The 18,599-nt window shown below is 42.0% G+C and overlaps 1 protein-coding gene across 3 annotated transcripts; it reads left to right on the top strand.

Annotated features, from left to right (window-relative positions):
* Positions 1 to 2,192: 2,192 nt before the first annotated feature.
* On the top strand, positions 2,193 to 12,099 carry Cgas (cyclic GMP-AMP synthase). 3 transcript variants are annotated; one of them, XM_027411089.2, is made up of 5 exons: positions 2,193 to 2,928; positions 6,024 to 6,144; positions 7,470 to 7,712; positions 8,540 to 8,642; positions 10,015 to 12,099. In XM_027411089.2, exons 1-5 carry the CDS (start codon positions 2,314 to 2,316, stop codon positions 10,355 to 10,357), a joined length of 1,425 nt encoding a protein of 474 aa, XP_027266890.1. In that variant the 5' UTR covers positions 2,193 to 2,313; the 3' UTR covers positions 10,358 to 12,099. The 3 variants fall into 3 exon arrangements, with proteins under 3 accessions (XP_027266890.1, XP_027266891.1, XP_027266889.1); XM_027411088.2 differs by having other exon boundaries at positions 2,194 to 2,928; positions 5,925 to 6,144; XM_027411090.2 differs by lacking the exon at positions 7,470 to 7,712 and having other exon boundaries at positions 5,925 to 6,144.
* Positions 12,100 to 18,599: the final 6,500 nt, after the last annotated feature.

Raw genomic sequence — 18,599 nt, 5'->3', positions numbered from 1 at the left:
TACACTGTTCTTCCTACATGCCAGAAGAGGACACCGGATTGAATTATAGATGGTTGTGAGTCATCATGTGGTTGCTGGGAATTGAACTCAGGACCTCTGGAAGAGCAGTCAGTGCTCTTGACCTCTGAGCCATCTCTCCAGCCCAAGCATGTTAGAATCTTGCACCATGATACTCTACCAACAGTGCCCTGCCAGTCCTTACTAGGGCATGAATCATTTCTTTGTCCACCGTATTCATGCTGTATATGCTACCTAACCATTGCTTATGTAATAGCACCCTTAAAGTTTTTTGTTTAGATTTTTTGTGTATTAGTATTTTGTCTTTATGTATGTACACTACATTCTTGCCTGTGGAGGTCATAAGAGGGTGGTCAAGTTCCCCGGAACTGGAGTTAGCGGTGGTTGAGCTGCCACTTCAGTGCTGGGAACTGAACCTGAGCCCTCTGTAAGAGCAAGTACTCTAAACCACTGAGCCATCTCTCCAGCTCTTAAAATTACAGTTTTTTAAAAAAACTTTTTGGGGGTGTGCATGGTGATTTTGAGACAGTTCCTCTGTGTAAGAGTCCTGGTTGTCCTGGAACTTGCTTTGTAGTCCAGATTGGCCTTTAGTTTACAGAGATCCATCTGCCTGACTCTTGAGTGCTGGGATTTAAGGCATGTGCCACCACTGCCTGGCCACAATTGCACTCTTAGTCATCAAATTATTGTATCATTGCAGTCCTTGTGTTGTTAGTAAAACCCCTTTGTTATTTAATAATGGCTCTTGAATGCAATACAATTGACACTAGCAATTTGGGTATGCCAAAGAGAAAGGTAACATGGGGGCTTGAGGGATGGCTTGGTGGTTAAGAGTACAGGCTGCTCTTTCAGAGGACCCAGGTTCAATTCTTTTTTTTTTTTCTTTTTCTTTTTGGTGGTTTTTCGAGACAGGGCTTCTCTGTATTGCTTTGGAGCCTATCCTGAAACTTGCTCTATAAACCAGGCTGGCTTCGAACTCACAGAGATCTGTCTGCCTCTACCTCCCGAGTGCTGGGATTAAAGGCATGCATCAGATACGCCCGGCTCTCCGGATGTTCAATTTTTAGCACCCACAGTATGCTGTAACTCCAGCCCTAGGTGTAACTCCAGTCCCAAGGGATCTGACACCCTCTTTGGCCTCCATGTGCACTGCAAACATGGGATATACAGATACATAAAAAAAAAAATAAGTGAAATGATCTCTCTGAAATTAGGAAGAAAGGGGGAAAATATGCCAGCTTTGCTGCAATGACTTAACCGGGACTTAATTTGTGGGAAACATCAACTGAAAACATGTTTCATTGGAAATCTGTGTCCCACAAAGTATTCAGCCCCTGTAAAGACTCCATCAAAGGGCCCTGAAACAAGTACTTTAGTTCCGGGATGGATACAGATTGAAAAGGTTTGGTTAGAAAACAGATTGTTGAAGCCGGGTGTTGGTGGCTCATGCCTTTAATCCCAGCACTCGGGAAGTAGAGGCCGGCGGATCTCTGTGAATTCGAGGCCAGCCTGGTCTATGGAGTGAGTGCCAGGACAGGCTCCAAAGCAATACAGAGAAACCCTGTCTCAAAAAAAAAAAAAAAAAAAAAAAACAAAAAAAAAAAAAAAACAAAAAAAAAAAAAAAACAAAAAAAACAAAAAAAAAACAAAAAAAAAAAACAAAACAAAAAAACCAGATTCCTGAAGAACCAACGCTGTGGCCATATTTCCAGCAGAATTTATGATGAAGAGAGCTGGGGATGCAGCTTAGGACTGAGCACTTGTCTGTCATATTCGAAGTTGATTCCTTGCACCATTGACATCCCCAGCAAAACAGGCATGGTAACTCCAGCAATTGAGACATTGGGGCAGACTGATCCAGAGGTCTGCCTAGGGGACAAAGCAGGCACAGCAAGGTCCAACACGCCAACAAACAACCAAATTCCTATTTAAAGCTTACATAGAAAACATTTTTATCAACTTCAAATGTATGAGCGACGATGTCCTCAAATAAATCTTGGTGGTAGGTCAACCAATCTGGCCGTTTCGGCCGTTGCCAGTGTTTTCGGTGTCTTTGCGATCAAGGAGGGATGGGTGCTTTCCAAGCCAGTGGCTCAGCTGATCCCCACGAGTGGCTGTGAAAGTTCGCTGCACCGCCTCTTCCTGGCGGCGACGTGCGAGCTCACGTGGCTCCTGCGCCTGCTCGCGGCGCCACAGACAGGCTGCGTTCCCGCCAGATATTTAAGTTTCGTTTCCAGAGGTTACCGAGAGTTCCCCTTCCCGCGGTTTTTCCCCCGAAGTCGGAGAGACGCAGCCATGGAAGGCCAGTGCCGAAGGCCGACAGCATCGCGCGCTAAGAAGCCGGCTGCGAAGCGCGCCACGACGGAGCCCAACCGGACCGTGGCCGCCCCGTCCCACGCCGGAGGCTGCGGCCCGCAAAGGGGGGCGCGATCGCGGCGTGCGGAGCCTGACGGGGTCCCCACGGAGCAGCCGCGCGCCCAAGCTCCCGGAGCGCGTCCAGGAAGGACGTCTGTACGCATCAAGGACCTTCAGCCATCGGCCACCGGCGCGGCTGGAGATGCTGAACAGCCCACTGTTCCGGAGCCCCGGCCACCTGCCATCCCGGAGGCCCAGCCTCCCGTAGACCCCGGGGCTCCTGACGTCGCAAGAGGTCCTAGCCGCAGGAGGGGCGCGCGCTCTGTGGGGCAGCCAGGAGCGCCGCGGGGGTCCAGGAGAAAGCAGGAGGAGACCCCCGACAAAAAGCTCAAGAAAGTGCTGGAAAAATTGAGGTTGAAACGCAAGGAGATCTCGGTGGCGGCCGAGGTGGTGAATGGAGTCGTGGGGCAACTGCTGTCAAGAATGCAGAACCGTGAGTCGGAGTTCAAAGGCTTGCAGCAGCTGAACACTGGCAGCTACTATGAGCGTGTGAAGGTGAGGGGCCAAGACCTGCCTGCTGGGTGGGCTCCGGGCCCACTTCCCACTTTCTTCATCTTTTTGGGTTCACAGCTTTGGGCTCTCCTACTTCCCTTCTGGAATTACCCACGCTTGGCTCTCTCTCTCTCTCTCTCTCTCTCTCTCTCTCTCTCTCTCTCTCTCTCTCTCTCTCTCTCTTTCTCTGTGACCTGTGACAACCTTCTTCTCCTCCCCCTCCTTTCTTCCTTCCTTCCTTCATTCATTCAGCATATAGACCAATATTGATGGCTAGTTTCTCTTTAACACTCTGCTTTGGAGGAACTCTGGACTTCCTCCTGAGCATTTATGGGATCGAGTATATGTGACTTTAAAGCAATCACACTGCACCTAGTATAGAGGTTGACTCTGCTATGGCTGAGTGAATGGAGCCCCTTTCTTAATCCTTTCCCAATTATATCCTCTAGACTGAGTCCAGCCCATTCTGGAGACCCTGAGACCACTTGCAATTAGGGCAAAATTGTTTCCAACTGGTTGGGTGAGGTGGTTGGATACTAGGTGAGGGTCCTGAAACCTTCTCTCACCTCCTTCTATGAGAAAACAAGGCAACAAACCTAGCTCTGATGCTCTTTGGAGAGCAGGCCCAGCTGAATTCCTGCAGATAGTGCCAGTGTGGCTCAGAAGCCAGACCAGTACAACACAACTGAAGAATGTAAGAAGTAAATCAATTGTAGTACTTTTATCCAAATAATATGGCAACTACTAATCCCAGCAGGGAAGCAGAGGCAGGTGGATCTCTGTGAGTTCAAGGCCAGCATAGTCTACATACAGAGTTCCAGGACAGCCAGGGATCTGTAGATACCCTGTCTCACAACCAAAACAAAATAAAAATAAAAAAGGAAAAAAAACCATAGCAACTTGCAACGTGAATGGATTATAAAAACAAACTAATACATATGGTCACTACAACAAGGCAAGAAAAAGAAACCAAATGAGTAAGATGGCAAAGGGGCAAAAAACTATTATGTACAGATGACATAATTATGTTTATATACAAACTATTAAAATAATGAGTGAATTAGCAAGATTACTAGGTACAAAAGCAATAAACTAAATCCAACGGTTTAAATGTGCTAGCAAGAGATGTGCAAATGAGGTACAAAATAGCATTAAAGCCATGTAGGGGGCAGGAGAGATAGCTTAGTGGGTAAGAGCATTGGCTGCCCATCCAGAGGACCAGGGTTTATTCCCAGCACACACACTGTAATTACACACTGTAATTCACCACTGTCTGCCAACTACCCTGAACATCCCCTGCACTTCCAGGGGCATCTGACACCCTCTTCTAGTTTGCATAGGCACCAAGCTTGTACATGGTGCTGCAAAGACATGCATGTAGGCAAAACACCCGTATAAATGATAAGTCATTTTTTTGAAAGCACAGGTCTAACTAATGAAGGTTGTGTGACATTTATTTACTTTATTCTACTTTACTTCTTTATTTTAATTTATGACAGGGTTTCATGTATCCCTGGCTGGCTTCTAACTCATTGTGTAGCCAAGCTGTTTCTCCTGACTTTACCTCCCTAGTGCTGGAATTATGCCATCATCATACCTAGTTTGTAGTGCTGGGTGTGAAACTCAGGGCTTCATGTATGCTAAGCAAAAACATCTACCAACTGAGCTTTCTCCCTATTTATCTTTAGTATTTAATATAGGAAAGGTATTATTATTTTTGCTGGGAACAAGAAAAGGGTTTTTTGTTTGTTTGTTTGGCTTTAGACAGAATTTTATTTAATCAAACTTGTGATTCTCTTACCTCAGTTTTCCAAGGGCCAGGATTACAGGTGTCTGTCACTGTAGTACACATTTCCGTGACCACTGTGGCAGGAGGGTGGCTCCAATGTGTATTTTGTGATATAAAAGGTAACATCAAGAGGTATTTAATTTTATTTAAATAATGTTTTTGGTGACTGTTTTTTGAGATAGAGTTTTACTATGTATGCCTGGCTGAATGGAATTCACTATGTAGACCAGGTTGACCTCAACTCAACAGAGATCTGCCTCTGGAATGCTGGGATTAATCCCTATTCCTAGGATTTTGATATGTAAGTTTTTTTTTGGTTTTTCGAGACAGGGTTTCTCTGTGTAGTTTTGGAGCCTATCCTAGGACTCGCTTTGGAGACCAGGCTGACCTCGAACTCACAGAGATCCGCCTGCCTCTGCCTCCCCAGTGCTGGGATTAAAGGCATGTGCCACCAATGCCAGGCAATATGTAAGTTTTATGGGGTTTTTGTTGTGCTATGTTTTCTGTATTGGAACAGTTTGCTAGAGAAGCAGTCCACTAGAATTCTTTTTGTGGAAAGGCTTTTATCTTTAAAAAAATTACTTTTATGTTATTTATGTATATGTGTGAGTGATATGTACCCTGTATACAGGACGCCTCTCAGGCCAGAAGAGGGTGTCATGTCACTTGGTACTGTAGTTACAGGTGGCTGTGAGCTGCTTGATGTGGAAGCTGAGAACCAAACTTGAGTTTAAGCCTAGCCTGGGATATGCCATGTGTTCCAGGCTGCCTGGGCTACAGAGTAAGACTCTGTTTAAAAACAAACATACATGATTGCTTGTACTTAAAAAAAAAGCATATAGTAACAGGAACTAATCTAATCTCACTTGTGCTGGTCATGTTCTGAGAGGGGATACATATTGGGCATCTTGCTTTTTTTTCTTTTCTTTCCTTTCCTTTTTTTATTTTTGTTTTTTTGAGACAGTGTCTCTCTATGTAGTCCTGGCTGTCCTGGAACCCACTCTGTAGACCAGACTCGCCTTAAACTCACAGAAATCCACCTGCCTCTGCATCCCCAGTGCTGGGGATAAAGTCATGTACCACCACCACCTGGCCAGGGATTTTTCTTTTCAATGTGGAATCTCCTATGAAACTTTCACAGAAAAAAAATTCATTTGTTTAAAAAGATTTTACAAGAAAATATTTCAAAGTTATTTTTACTATTCCTTAGATTTCTGCTCCTAATGAATTTGATGTTATGTTTAAACTGGAAGTCCCCAGAATTCAGCTACAAGAATTTTGTGACACTGGTGCTTTTTATCTTGTGAAGCTCAGAAGAATTTCAGGAGGAAATCCACTGGGTCATTTTTTAGAGGATGAAATATTATCAGCTTCCAAGATGTTGTCAAAGTTTAGGGAAATCATTAAAGAAGAAGTTGAAAAAATCAAAGGTGAGATTTTTGGTTTTCATTCTTACAGACCAGATGCTGCTTTACTAATGTAATTCATCTCCTCATCTCCTCTGACATCCTCTCCCTCCTTAACCCACGTGTGTAATCTCTTCACCTCTCTCCCCAACTTCTCTTTCCCTCTCCCCTCTCTGTGGGCTCTCCCACAAGCCTTTCCTCGGTGCAAACTACTCAACTGAATAAAGCCCCTCAACTGACCACACTACTGTCTCCACATGGACATCTGCTCCTGCTATCTGTGTGTCTGTCTATCTGTCCATCCATCCATCCATCCATCCATCCATCCATCCATCCATCCATCTTTAGAAACAGGATCTCAGTAGGTAACCCTGGCTGACTTTTGTATTACCTGGTAACTATGTAGATCAGGCCAGCCTTGCCTCTTGAGTGCTGCTATTAACACCTTACACCAACACACTGAGCAAGCTTATGGTAAAGTTGATTTTGGTCAGCCTTTCTTCCTCCTGCTTGTTTTGTTTTGGGAAATAGAAATGGCAACCATTTTATAGGACAGACTCCTGGAATCCCATCAAAGGCATCTATCTGCCTTCCCTCCTTCCCTCACAGACTTAGTGCCCTGGTGATCTGAGACTACAGGTTTATTTAGAGATGGGGTATGATGACATAGCCCAAGCCGTGCTTGAAAACATTTTCTGAGGGACTATGGGGCCAAACTCAAGATCTTGTGCATATTGGGCAAGCACTACCACTGAACCTCAATTTGAGCTTTGTAATTGCTCTCACTTCTGCTACTGTTTCTTGATGCTGGATGCCTCCCTGCCTGACTGTAGCTGTGGTCTGTTCTCCTCTCTTCCCTGCTGCTCTGTGGCTTCTTTTGCTGCCTTCTCTCTATTTAAAATTCTAAATGAAAAATTAATTACAGCACTCCAAAACATAAAGTCTTTAGGAATGCTTCATCACAAGTCTTAGATAGAATCCTGAGAGTGTCTCCAGATAGTTAACTATTGGTTACATGGTAAAACACTATGCCTCATGGGGTATAGTTTTATATTGGGGATATGTTTTTTTGTTTGTTTGGTTTTTGGTTTTTGAAGACAGGGTTTCTCTGTGTAGCTTTGGAACCTATCCTGACACTCTCTCTGGAGACCAGGCTGGCCTCGGACTCACAGAGATCCTTCTGCCTCTTCCTCCCGAGTGCTGGGATTAAAGGCGTGCACCACCAACGCCGGCTTGGGGCTATGGTTAATTAGGGCTTAGGCTATAGATTTTAAATTATATTCTGTAGCTTTCCCATATTTCTACAGAAAATGGATCAACCCTTTCTTTTCTTCAATATGTGTAAACAGATAGAGATGTCAGTGTGGAGGAAGAAAAACCAGGAAGCCCTGCTGTAACACTTCTTATCAGAAACCCTGAAGAAATATCTGTGGATATAATTCTGGCTTTGGAGTCAAAGGGCAGCTGGCCTGTTAGTACCAAAGAAGGACTACCCATCAAAAACTGGCTTGGCACAAAAGTTAGGACCAAGCTAAGACGAGAGCCATTTTATCTTGTACCCAAGAATGCAAAAGTTGAAAATTGTTTTCAAGGTTTGTTAAATGTGAACATGGATGGGAAGAATGTAAAAGTCTCATTAATGTTATATACAAAGGCAGCAAATGATCAATGGTCCATCAGTGTGCTAGCTCTTCTGCATCAGGCTAAACAGGCCACAAAATGAGTGTGGCTAGCTAGAATTGAGTAATATGTGGTGGCTATTACTATTGTCAAGAGGAAAGGAGGCAGACTAAAGCAGGGCAGGAGGAACAGGAGTTTCAGGTCATCTCAGCTACACAGTGTTGCAGGCCAAGCTGGGCTCCATGAGACCCCATCTCAAAATAATTCCCAGGCCACAGCAACTATAATTACTTTACTTTCTAATGGCTATTGGTCCCTGCATGTAAATTTGTTTCCTTTTAAGTGGAGACAGTACTGCATTGGACTCACACAGTTGTGGTTATGAATCTCAAGGCTTTCCCTTGACTATCTCTGAGATCTTGTGCTAGCTTTCAAGCCTCTTTATACCTGCTTAGCAGGTCATCTGGACGAATCAAAGATTCGTTTTGAAAGATTCTGAGGATGTTAAAGTATCAGGAAAACAAAATATTAATGAAATGAATTTAGCACAATATGAGAGCTAATGTATCTGATCTTAGTTAAGTCCATTAAGTTCTGATCTCTGTATTTCCCCTTTTAGATCCACTTTTGCTGTGTAATATTTAATAATTACTTTGTGTATCTGTTCACTTCTTTTGGTCTGTATTCCTCTTAAATTTCCTCAGGATGATAATTTAGTTTAGGATCTAAACTTAAATATTGTATTATTTACATATGGCTTCTTTTTAGTAAAATACCTGTTTTTCTTTCTGAAATTAAGGCCAGACATGGCGGCTGTCTTTCTCTCACACTGAAAAATACATTTTGAATAATCATGGGATAGAGAAAACATGTTGTGAATCTGCTGGAGTCAAATGTTGCAGGTAATGTCCTTTTTTAAAAACTGGGAAATTACCTATGATATTAACATTTAATGCTTTCTTGTTGCTATAGCCCAGATGTGAGGATTATTATGGCTGGGCCGGGAGAAGGGTGGTGCTGGGATGAATTTGGGTAAAGACCAAGGGGCAGAAGAGAAGGAGCAAGGGAAAGAAGCAGAGGAGCTTATGTATATATGCATTATATAAACAAATGTTTATTACACTTTTTTGGGGGGGGGGTTGGGATCTCCCTATTTAGCCCAGGCTGGCCTTGAACTCACTCTGTAGTTAGTGTTGATCTTGAACTCATTGTGATCATCCTGCCTAAGGCTCCCAAGTGCTGGAATCATAGGCATGCACACTACACCTGGCTGGTTGAGTATATTATTGTCATGTTTTTGTTTTGTTTTGTTTTTTTTTTTGGTTTTTCGAGACAGGGGTTCTCTGTGGCTTTGGAGGATGTCCTGGAACTAGCTCTTGTAGACCAGGCTGGTCTTGAACTCACAGAGATCCACCTGCCTCTGCCTCCCGAGTGTTGGGATTAAAGGCGTGCGCCACCAACGCCCGGCTGGGATTGAGTAGTTTTATTGCTGTTAGAAACTGACTGGCCAAACTCAAAATCCTATTAAGTGGATCTTTTTGTTGTTGTTGTTAGAATATACACCATCAAGAAGTGAGACTGAGGGCTGGAGAGATGGCTCAGTGGTTAAGAGCAATGGTTTCTCTTCCAAAGGTCCTGAGTTCAAGTCCCAGTACCCACATGGAGTTCACAACCATTTGTAATAGTACCTGATGCCCTCTTCTGGTCTGCAGGCATACATGCAGAGCACTCATCCATAAAACAAAAATATTCATTGAAAAAAAAGAGTAGTGAGACTGAGCTGGGTGTTGGTGGTGCACACCTTTAATCCCAGCACTTGGGGGGAAGAGGCAGGCAAGATCTCTGTGAGTTCCAAGCCAGTTTGGCCTGTGAATGAGTGTATTCCATGACAGGTGCTACAGCTACAGAGAAACCCTGGCTTGATAAACAAAAACAAACAAATAAAGAAAAAACAGGAAAAAAAAAAAGAAGTGAGTTGAGCCTAGGATGGTAGTACAGACTCACCCCAGAAAGAGAATTAGGAACTGAAGGCCAGCCTTTGCTATATGACAACTTTAAGGCCACCCTGCCTTAAAAAATTGGAAATAAAGTATGTTTACAAAAGAAAAAGGACCAATAAGGTGGTACATATCTTTAATTCTAGCACTTGTATTTGGGAGACAGAGGCACACAGACCTCCATGTGTTCAAGGAAATCCAGGGTTACAAAGAGAGACACTGTCTCAAAAGAGTCAGGTTGCAAATAAGTAAAAGTTAGTATGTTTTCTTTTAACAGGAAAGATATTTTAAAATTAATGAAATACCTCTTGGAGCAGTTGAAAAAAGAGCATGAAGAACTAGATGTATTCTGTTCTTACCACGTGAAGACTGCAATCTTCCACATGTGGACTGAGAACCCACAGGACAGTCAGTGGGACCCCAAGCACCTAAGCGTCTGCTTTGATGAGTTTTTGACATTCTTTGTTGAGTGCCTCAGGACAGAGAAACTGATGCATTACTTTATTCCAAAGTTCAATCTATTCTCTCAAGAGCTAATTGACCAAAACAGTAAAGAATTTCTGTGGAAGAGAATTGAATATGAAAGAAACAATGGATTTCCAATTTTTAACAAGTTTTGAAATTATGTATGTTTGTATGTGTTATAATGTGTTCTTGTGGGTGTGTGTTTAGGACAGAGGTTGAAGCAAATGGCTTCCTCCATCACGCTTCACTGCCTCTGAACCCAGAGCTCATGGAGCTGTCCAGGCTGATCACCCAGTGAGCTCCCAGGATCTACTTGTCTCTGCTTCCTCAGCCCTGGGATCATAGGTGAGCATCACCTATACAGCTTTTACATTGTTGCTGGAGATCTGAACTCAGGTCCTCATGCTTACAACAAATATTGTACTGACTGAGCCATCTTCCCAGCCTGAAATTACATTTAAAATGAGATTGGGTTAAAGGGACTTAAGTCTGTTGTGGTGGTGTATGCCTGTACATGAGAAGTGGAGGCAGAACACCAGTTCAGGGTGACCCTTGGCTGTATCTCTAGTTCAAGGATAGCCTGGGCTACATGAAACCTACTTAAAGCAAAGTACGCCAGGCGTTGGTGGCATACGCCTTTAATCCCAGCACTCGGGAGGCAGAGGCAGAGGCAGGCGGATCTCTGTGAGTTCGAGGCCAGCCTGGTCTCCAGAGCGAGTCCCAGATAGGCTCCAAAGCTACACAGAGAAACCCTATCTCGAAAGAAAAAAAAAAAAACAGAAAAAAAGAGAAAATGAAACTATGAATATGATCAGATGATATGTTAAGTTTGTTGGCACTTACAATCCTGGCACTTGAGAAACTGAGGTATGAGGGCTGCCATGAATGCAAGGCCAGTCTGGGCTACAGAATAAGATCTTGTCTCAAAAACAAAAACAAAACTAACCACCAAGAGCCAGCAGCAGTCCCTATGAGTCACCATGAGGTTTGGCCTGGGCCTGCTCACCCATCCTGAATCAGAAAGGTACAATGCTTTTTTGTTGTTGTTGTTGTTGTTGCTGTTGTTCTGTGGCATGCTGGTCAGAACCTAAGGGGGCTTTTCCTGGTATCTCTGTTTCCTTACTCTTTCTCTTGAAGTTCCCCCAACCCTTGGCCACATATACACCATATGGATGCTTGTCATGTGGCTGATGTCATCTTTGAATACAAAACAAAACCCCCAAAATGTGATTCTAATGATTCAAAAGTTCACAGCAGTAACTAAAATGAAGATAATTATTTAGCTCTCAGTTTTTCATAATTCACTCAAATATAAAGATTATAATAAAAGTTAAACACTAAAGATAAATGAAAGCCTTGCCATTTTGGAAAGGGAAAACAAATATATGTTTCCACAAATAAATGCATTAAGTATTTAGTGAGTATCACTTCTCAGGTAGTGTAAGTCTGCAGAAGGTCGTGAGAGATCATATTGGAAATGATTGGTTTAGGCTTTGTTTAAATACAAGAAATGTACATGAAAGCAGTGCCTGCTCCTACATCCCAGTATAGGAAATGAAATTTAAATTCTGCATCATCACTACTTCAGGTACTTTATCTATGTGGATAAGCATGTAATTTATTATTTATTTTTGTTTTAAATGTGTGTCTACGAAAGCAGTGGTATCTCAGGCAGACAATGGGTGTGGGGCAGAGGATAAGTCTCCTCTTCATCTGCCAGGGACAACTGATGCTCATTAACTCTTTTTTGAGTACTTTGTGTGGTACGCATTTTTGCAGGAGCCTCTTTCTCATTGTCCTGTAGTTGTTAGTTCCTTGTGTAACAAATCATGTCTACCATATGTGCTGTCGTCACTTCTTTTAGTATCTTACAATAAATAAGTTTTAAAAGTTTTAATGTAGTTGAATTTGTCAGCCTTAGAGTTTGTGCCTTGTGCTTAACAACCGCTTCTTTATCAGTGAGAGGAATAAATATTCACAGCATACAGAAGTAGTATTTCACATTACTGGAGAGCCGGTATCTACCATCACAGATGCTGTGGCCATATTTCCAGCAGTATTCTTGATGATGATGAAGAGAGGTGGGGATCCATCTTTGGACTGAGCACTTGTCACATGGGAAGCCTGGCTTTGCTTCCTTGAACTATTGACACCCCCACCCAAACAGGCATGGTACCTCCAGCAATTGTGAGGTAATGGCAGACTGATACAGAGGTGAAGATTAGCCTAGGGGACAAAGCAGGCACAGCAAGGTTCAACAGTCAACAACCAACCAACCAATCAACCACCCACCCGCCCGCCCAAGAGGAGCTGGTGTGATGGTTCAACAGATAATGGTGCTTGCCATGCTGGCCTGGTGACTTGAGTTCAATCCCTGGAACCCACACAAAAATGGAAGAGAACTGACTCCATGAAGTTGTTCATTGACCCTCTACATGTGTGCAATGGCAGGCATGCATGCATGCCATACCTATGCAGACATAGTAATAAAATTTTAAAACCCTGAAAGCCAAAACAAAACCAAAAGGGGGCCTAGGGAGATGGTTCAGTGGGTGAAATTTCTGGCTGTGGAAGCAAGAAGACCTGAGTTCAAATATCCAGTATTTACATAGGAGCTGGGTTTGACTGCATATGCCTGTAACCTGAGTTTGGAATGGAGACAGGTGGGTCCCAGGAACTTGCTGATCAGCTAGTCTAGCAAACCGATGAGCTTCAGGTTTAGAGACCCTGTTTCAAAATATAAGGTAGTGATAGAGGATAATTTCCAATGTCCTCCATGTACATATACTGCACACCTATTTAAAATCTTGTATTGTGCCAACCGGGCGTTGGTGGTGCACACCTTTAATCCCACACTCGGATCAAATACTGAGCCTATCCCAGTTACTTTTTTTGTTGCTGTGATAAAACATTTTGTGTTTAATTTGCCTCATAATTCCAAGGGTATGGCTCATCAAGGCAGGGACATCCTTGCAGGCATATGAAGCAGCTGGTCACACTGCATATGCAGTCAGGAGATACAGGACAATTAATGTTTGTGCTCTAGCTTTTTATGCAGTCCAAGATTCAAACTGGGTCCAAGATAAAGGATGCTGTTGCCCTCCTTTAGGCTGAGTTTTCCCATGTCAATAAACCTAATTAAGATAATTCCTCATAGACCTGGTCAAAGACAAACCATTCTAAGTAATCCCTCACAGTTATATCCAGAGGCTTGTCTCCTAGGTGATCCCAGGTACTGTCCAGCTGACAATACTAACCACAGTGCCTATGCACAGGAACAACACACATTGGATTCAGTACTATCCAGTTCCAAGCATCTACTGGGGGAGCTTTGAATGCAGTCCCCTCAAATAAGGGACTGTTTGTAACTGCCACATTTAAAGGGTACCTAAGGAAAGACATTTAAAATGACAGATGTGTGGGCGGCAGTACATGCAATGTAATCTCAGCTCTCAGGAGGTGCTACATAGTTCAAGTCAGGCCTAGGAGACATGATACCCTGTCCTGAAAACATCAAGTATACCTGATACTTGTGTATTTTTTCCTGGAGATTCAGCTGTTGATTTCTGACTGTTTCCTTTCTTTTATTAGGTTCTATTAATCGTTCCACTAAATCTCAGCAAACAGTGTGGACTGTAATATATACATGATGGCCTAACACCACACACCTTCCTAGTGCACCCAAGTAGAGTTATGGGTTTGATGGACAAATGGTTCATGTTTTCTGTTTACTTGCTTCCCACTTCCAAAAGGTGATCTGTATTTATTTGAATAAAGTATATCCAGATAAAATACAAAACTAGAATACCAACCAGAAGGAAAAATTAACTTTTTATTGCAAAAATCAATATTTTGGTAGGGCAGTAGTGGTGCATGCCTTCAATCCCAGCACTTGGGAGGCAATGACAGGCACATCTCTGTGAGTTTAAGGCCAGCCTGGTCTACAGAGTGAGTTCTCCCACAGACTCCAAAGCTTCAGAGAAACCTTGTCTCAAAAACCTTTTAACAGTATCTTTTCAATCAGACTCTTCAGATGTTGGTGCAACATTACAGGTAACAATTGTCTTTTTTCTTTTGCAGTGCTTAGGTTTGAGCCCTTAATCTTACACATGGTGGGCAAGCACCCTACTGAGCAACATACTCAGGCCCAAAAGCTTTTTTTTTTTTTTTTTTGGTTTTTCCAGACAGGGTTTCTGTGTAGCTTTGGAGGCTGTCCTGGGACTTGTTCTGGAGACCAGGCTGGTGTCGAACTCACAGAGATCCGCCTGCCTCTGCTTCCTGAGTGCTGGGATTAAAGGCATGTGCCACCAATGCCCGGCTAAAAGTTCTCTTTTCAAATTAAAAATATTATAAGACCTTTTAGTACTACCTTAACAAATATCCATGAAAAATTTCAACAAGGTTAAAAACTATTAATTTTTATTAAAGAAAGTACAAAACATTGAATTCTACATTTTGAAAACACTATTATTTTAAGAATCAGCCAAGTCTCTTCATATTGGTGTACAATTCCAATAAAATCTTGAATCCTGAAAAATAAACGAGAGAAAAGTTACTATTTACAATATTTTGTTGTTTCTCTGTGTAGCCCTGGCTGTCTTGGGAGCCTGCTCTGTAGACCACACTGGCCTCAGAGATCTGCCTGCCATAGTGCTTATAAAGGCCTGTGCCACCACTACCCAGCTCAAAAAATTAAAAATCACTTTCAAGTGTGCAGTTCAGTGCAATTTCTATAGCTTTCAACTTGCAAAATTCAAACTCTATATCCATTAATCAGTGATGCCGCTTTGCTTACCTTACCCCCACTCATCTTTGAAAACATTGAGTTTTCTTCTTTGAGAAAGGGTCTCATGTAAGGTCGGGCTGCCCAGAACTCCTGATTCTGTCTCCACTGGAATTTGATATTTTAGATGCCTACTACTGGATTCATATATAGTATTTGTCCACTTGCAATTTTCATTTAAATCATAATATCATCACAATTCACTCTGGTTGCAACGGGCCACATACCCTTTTAAGGTGGCATGTTCCACTGTCGTGTTGCACCATACTCACTTATTCTTGAACCTTTGGGTGTTTAGCTGGAACCTTTGGACTGCCAACCAGCTTCCAAATAGAGATAAGGAGACTTAATAGTAATTATGAATGCGCAGCCTTAGCTTAAGCTTCTCCCACTAGCTCTTTTAACTTTGTTTTTGAAGCTGTTCTGGAACTAGCTCTGTAGACCTGGCTGGCCTCAAGAGATCCTGCTGCCTCTGCCTCCCGAGTGCTGAGATAAAGGCGTGTGCCACTACCAACTGGCCCTTTTAGTTTATCCTGTTTCTATTCATCTACATTTTGCCTCAGGGCCTTTTACCTTTCTTTCATTCCATATGTCCTACTTTCCTCCTTCTGTGTCTGTCTGTCCCTTGGTGTCTCCTTGTTCTTCAAGCCTAAATTCTTTCTACTTACTCTCCCTGCCTGGAAGTTCCACTTATACCTCCTCCCTTGATATTGGTCATTTTTTTTTTTAAGATTGTATATACAGTTTTTTTTTTTTAAGATTTATTATGCTTACTGTTCTGTCTGCATGTATCCCTGCTGGCCAGAAGAAAATTAAAGGTAGGCCATATTTTTTTAAAAGATTTTATTTATTATGTATACAACATTCTGCTTCCATGTATATCTGCACACCAGAAGAGGGCACCAGATCTCATGATGGATGGTTGTGAGCCACCATGTGGTTGCTGGGAATTGAACTCAGGACCTCCGGAAGAGCAGCTAGTGGTCTTAACCTCTGAGCCATCTCTCCAGCCCTCATTCAGCTTTTTATAAGACCAATCAGATGCTTTAGGCAGGCAAGGTAAAACAGCAACACATTAATTGACAAATGCAAGACATCTTTATATAGTTAAATATTCCACAACATAAAGAAATGTAATACATCTTCACATATTAAACAAATATTCCGTAACAAAAATAAATGCAACACAACTTTACATAGTTAATGAAATACAGCACATTGTTGCACAACATTTCCTCCTTTTGTCTAAATAAAGTTTTAGCCTAGAAAATAAATTTATTTTTATGTACAGTGCTCTGCCTGCATTACAGAAGGGGGTATCAGATCCCATTATGGTTGTGAGCTACCATGTGGTTGCTGGGAATTTAACTCAGGACCTCTGGAAGAGCAGCCAGTGTTCTTAACTTCTAAACCACCTCTAGCCCCTAGAAAGTTTTAGCTTTAACACAGTAAAAACAATTAGTCCATTTGCATTTGGCAAATCCAGAGAAAATATTACATTATTTATTCTATCTTGGTGAGTCCAAAGTTATGTACCTAATTTACTTTCTATCCTAATTTTGTATTACCAAACCCAAATTACCTTTTTAGTCCTTAAAACATTCTTAGGGAAACAATTTAAGCTTTTATGTTTCCCAACCTTATAAACTTTACATCTCATATGTAATCTCTTATCTGAATTTGGTAAGAAGGAAAACAGTAACTATCTGTCTTCAACCCTATCAGAGACCTGAGGAGGAAGTAACATTACCTGAGTTAACAGGAAGTGCAGAGCAAGCAACTTCCAAAACTATAGAAATGACAGAAGTAGCTGGCTGCCTGGACAGTCACCAAAGTTCTTCTACAACATTGGGGCATCCATCTTTGACCTACAGGCCTAGAATATCTGACAGACTTGTCTATGAAGCAGGAATTTTTGAAGGACTGTCCCACCTTGTCTTGGCAAAGTTCAGCAGTCTTTTTCCTTTGTGTCCTGCTTGTCCAGTTTGTACAGTATACTGTCAGCAGTCGAGGCAAGTGTAGTTTCTTGCCCAAATGGCTATCTTTGCCACAATGAAGTGAACTCCATATGGAGGTTCTTCAATGCCCATCATCCTTTTATGAAGTAGATTGGTGCTGCCAAGAGCAAATGTATCTCACTGTCATGAAAATCCTTATGTTATTAAATATCCTAAATGCCACATTCTTTAGGTCTCTGAATTTTTGAAGATCACCTATCTAAAATATATGTTTAACCTTGAAATCATACCTAACATGACAAGTTTGATTGTTTTAGACAATTAACTACTAAGGATTAGACTTTATTGTTTTTAAACTATTTTTCCTATGACTGTCTTTACCCATTTTCTTTAAGCACTGACACACACTGTAACCTGTTTAAAAATTTTTTTTGGGGGGGTCTAGACATGTTTTACTGTGCACCTGTAATGTTCTACATGAGCCGAATTATTTAAATGCTAATTGGAAGTTAGGCCATCCAGCTTGTGGTTCTGGCAGTTGTCTCTGCTCCTTCCTCTGGTAGTGAGAGCCAAGCCTTAAACCTGTGGGCCTGGCCAAGAGCTGCATTTAGCCACCCCAGCTCTAAGAAGTCGGTGCCCGAACTGTGGCACATTTTTACTTAGCTTAGGCGTGTTCCACTAACTTTTAACACGTTTCTATTCATCTGTGTTTTGCCTTTTTTCATTCTGTATGTACTACTTTCCTGTTTTCTGTCTCCTAGCATTTCCCCGGTGTCTCCTTTTCATTCTTCCAGTCTAAATTCTTCCTTCTATTTACTCTCCGTGCCCAGAAGTTCCATCTATACCTCCTCCTCGCTGTTGGCCAATCAGCTTTTTTAAGACTAATCAGGTGTCTTAGGCAGGCAAGGTACAACAGCAACACAATTATATAATTAAACACATCTTTACATATTTTGAAACATAAAAATGGAAAAAAATAAAACACATCTTTACATATAGTTAAATATTTTTCAACAGGGTTGCTTCCAAATAGTGCTGTTTTTGAAGTATAATGCCATTAAATAAGGACACACAATTTTGAGGTCCTGCTTCCTATTATTTTGAATATATACTCAGTAGATTTGTGACATAATATAATTGCCAAGGAAGCACTACAGTGAACAAGGGGTCCAATTTTTCCACATCCTTGTCAACACCTGACATTTTTTGTCACTTGATAAATATGTAAGTTACTTCAGGGTTATATGTTCTGTTTTGTACCTGTAACCCTAGCACTTGGGAGGCTAAGACCGAAAGACAGAAGGGTGGCAGGTAGGAGGCCAGCCTGGGTGGCATATGTCTAAAAAGTGTTATTAACTAGACTTTGGTAACAGGTGAAAGAGCAATCTTCACCATTTGTCAGCAGTTCTTAGAGATTCTGTTGATTGTAATACATACACCATTTTAACCTAGTTTTGAAGGATTTGCTTGGTGTGGTAGTACACACCTTTAATCCAGAATTTGGGAGGCAGAAGCAGGTAGATCTTTGAGTTCAGGACCAACCTGTTCTACATAGTGAGTTCTAAGATATCCAGTGATAACATAAAGAGACCCTGTCTCCAAGAACATACAATAAAACAAAAATTTACCTGTGGCACACTAATGCAACACCAGACA

Source organism: Cricetulus griseus, chromosome 4 (assembly GCF_003668045.3).
Source record: "Cricetulus griseus strain 17A/GY chromosome 4, alternate assembly CriGri-PICRH-1.0, whole genome shotgun sequence".
Classification (NCBI taxonomy): Eukaryota; Metazoa; Chordata; class Mammalia; order Rodentia; family Cricetidae; genus Cricetulus; species Cricetulus griseus.
This window is presented reverse-complemented; position numbering and strand designations above follow the sequence as displayed.

Excerpts from the sequence above, each read along its gene's own strand:
- Cgas (XM_027411088.2), top strand. The coding sequence starts at position 2,314 with ATGGAAGGCCAGTGCCGAAGGCCGACAGCATCGCGCGCTAAGAAGCCG. Across the intron at positions 2,929-5,924 it reads GCTACTATGAGCGTGTGAAG|ATTTCTGCTCCTAATGAATT; the intron begins GTGAGGGGCCAA and ends ACTATTCCTTAG. Across the intron at positions 7,713-8,539 it reads AGTTGAAAATTGTTTTCAAG|GCCAGACATGGCGGCTGTCT; the intron begins GTTTGTTAAATG and ends TCTGAAATTAAG.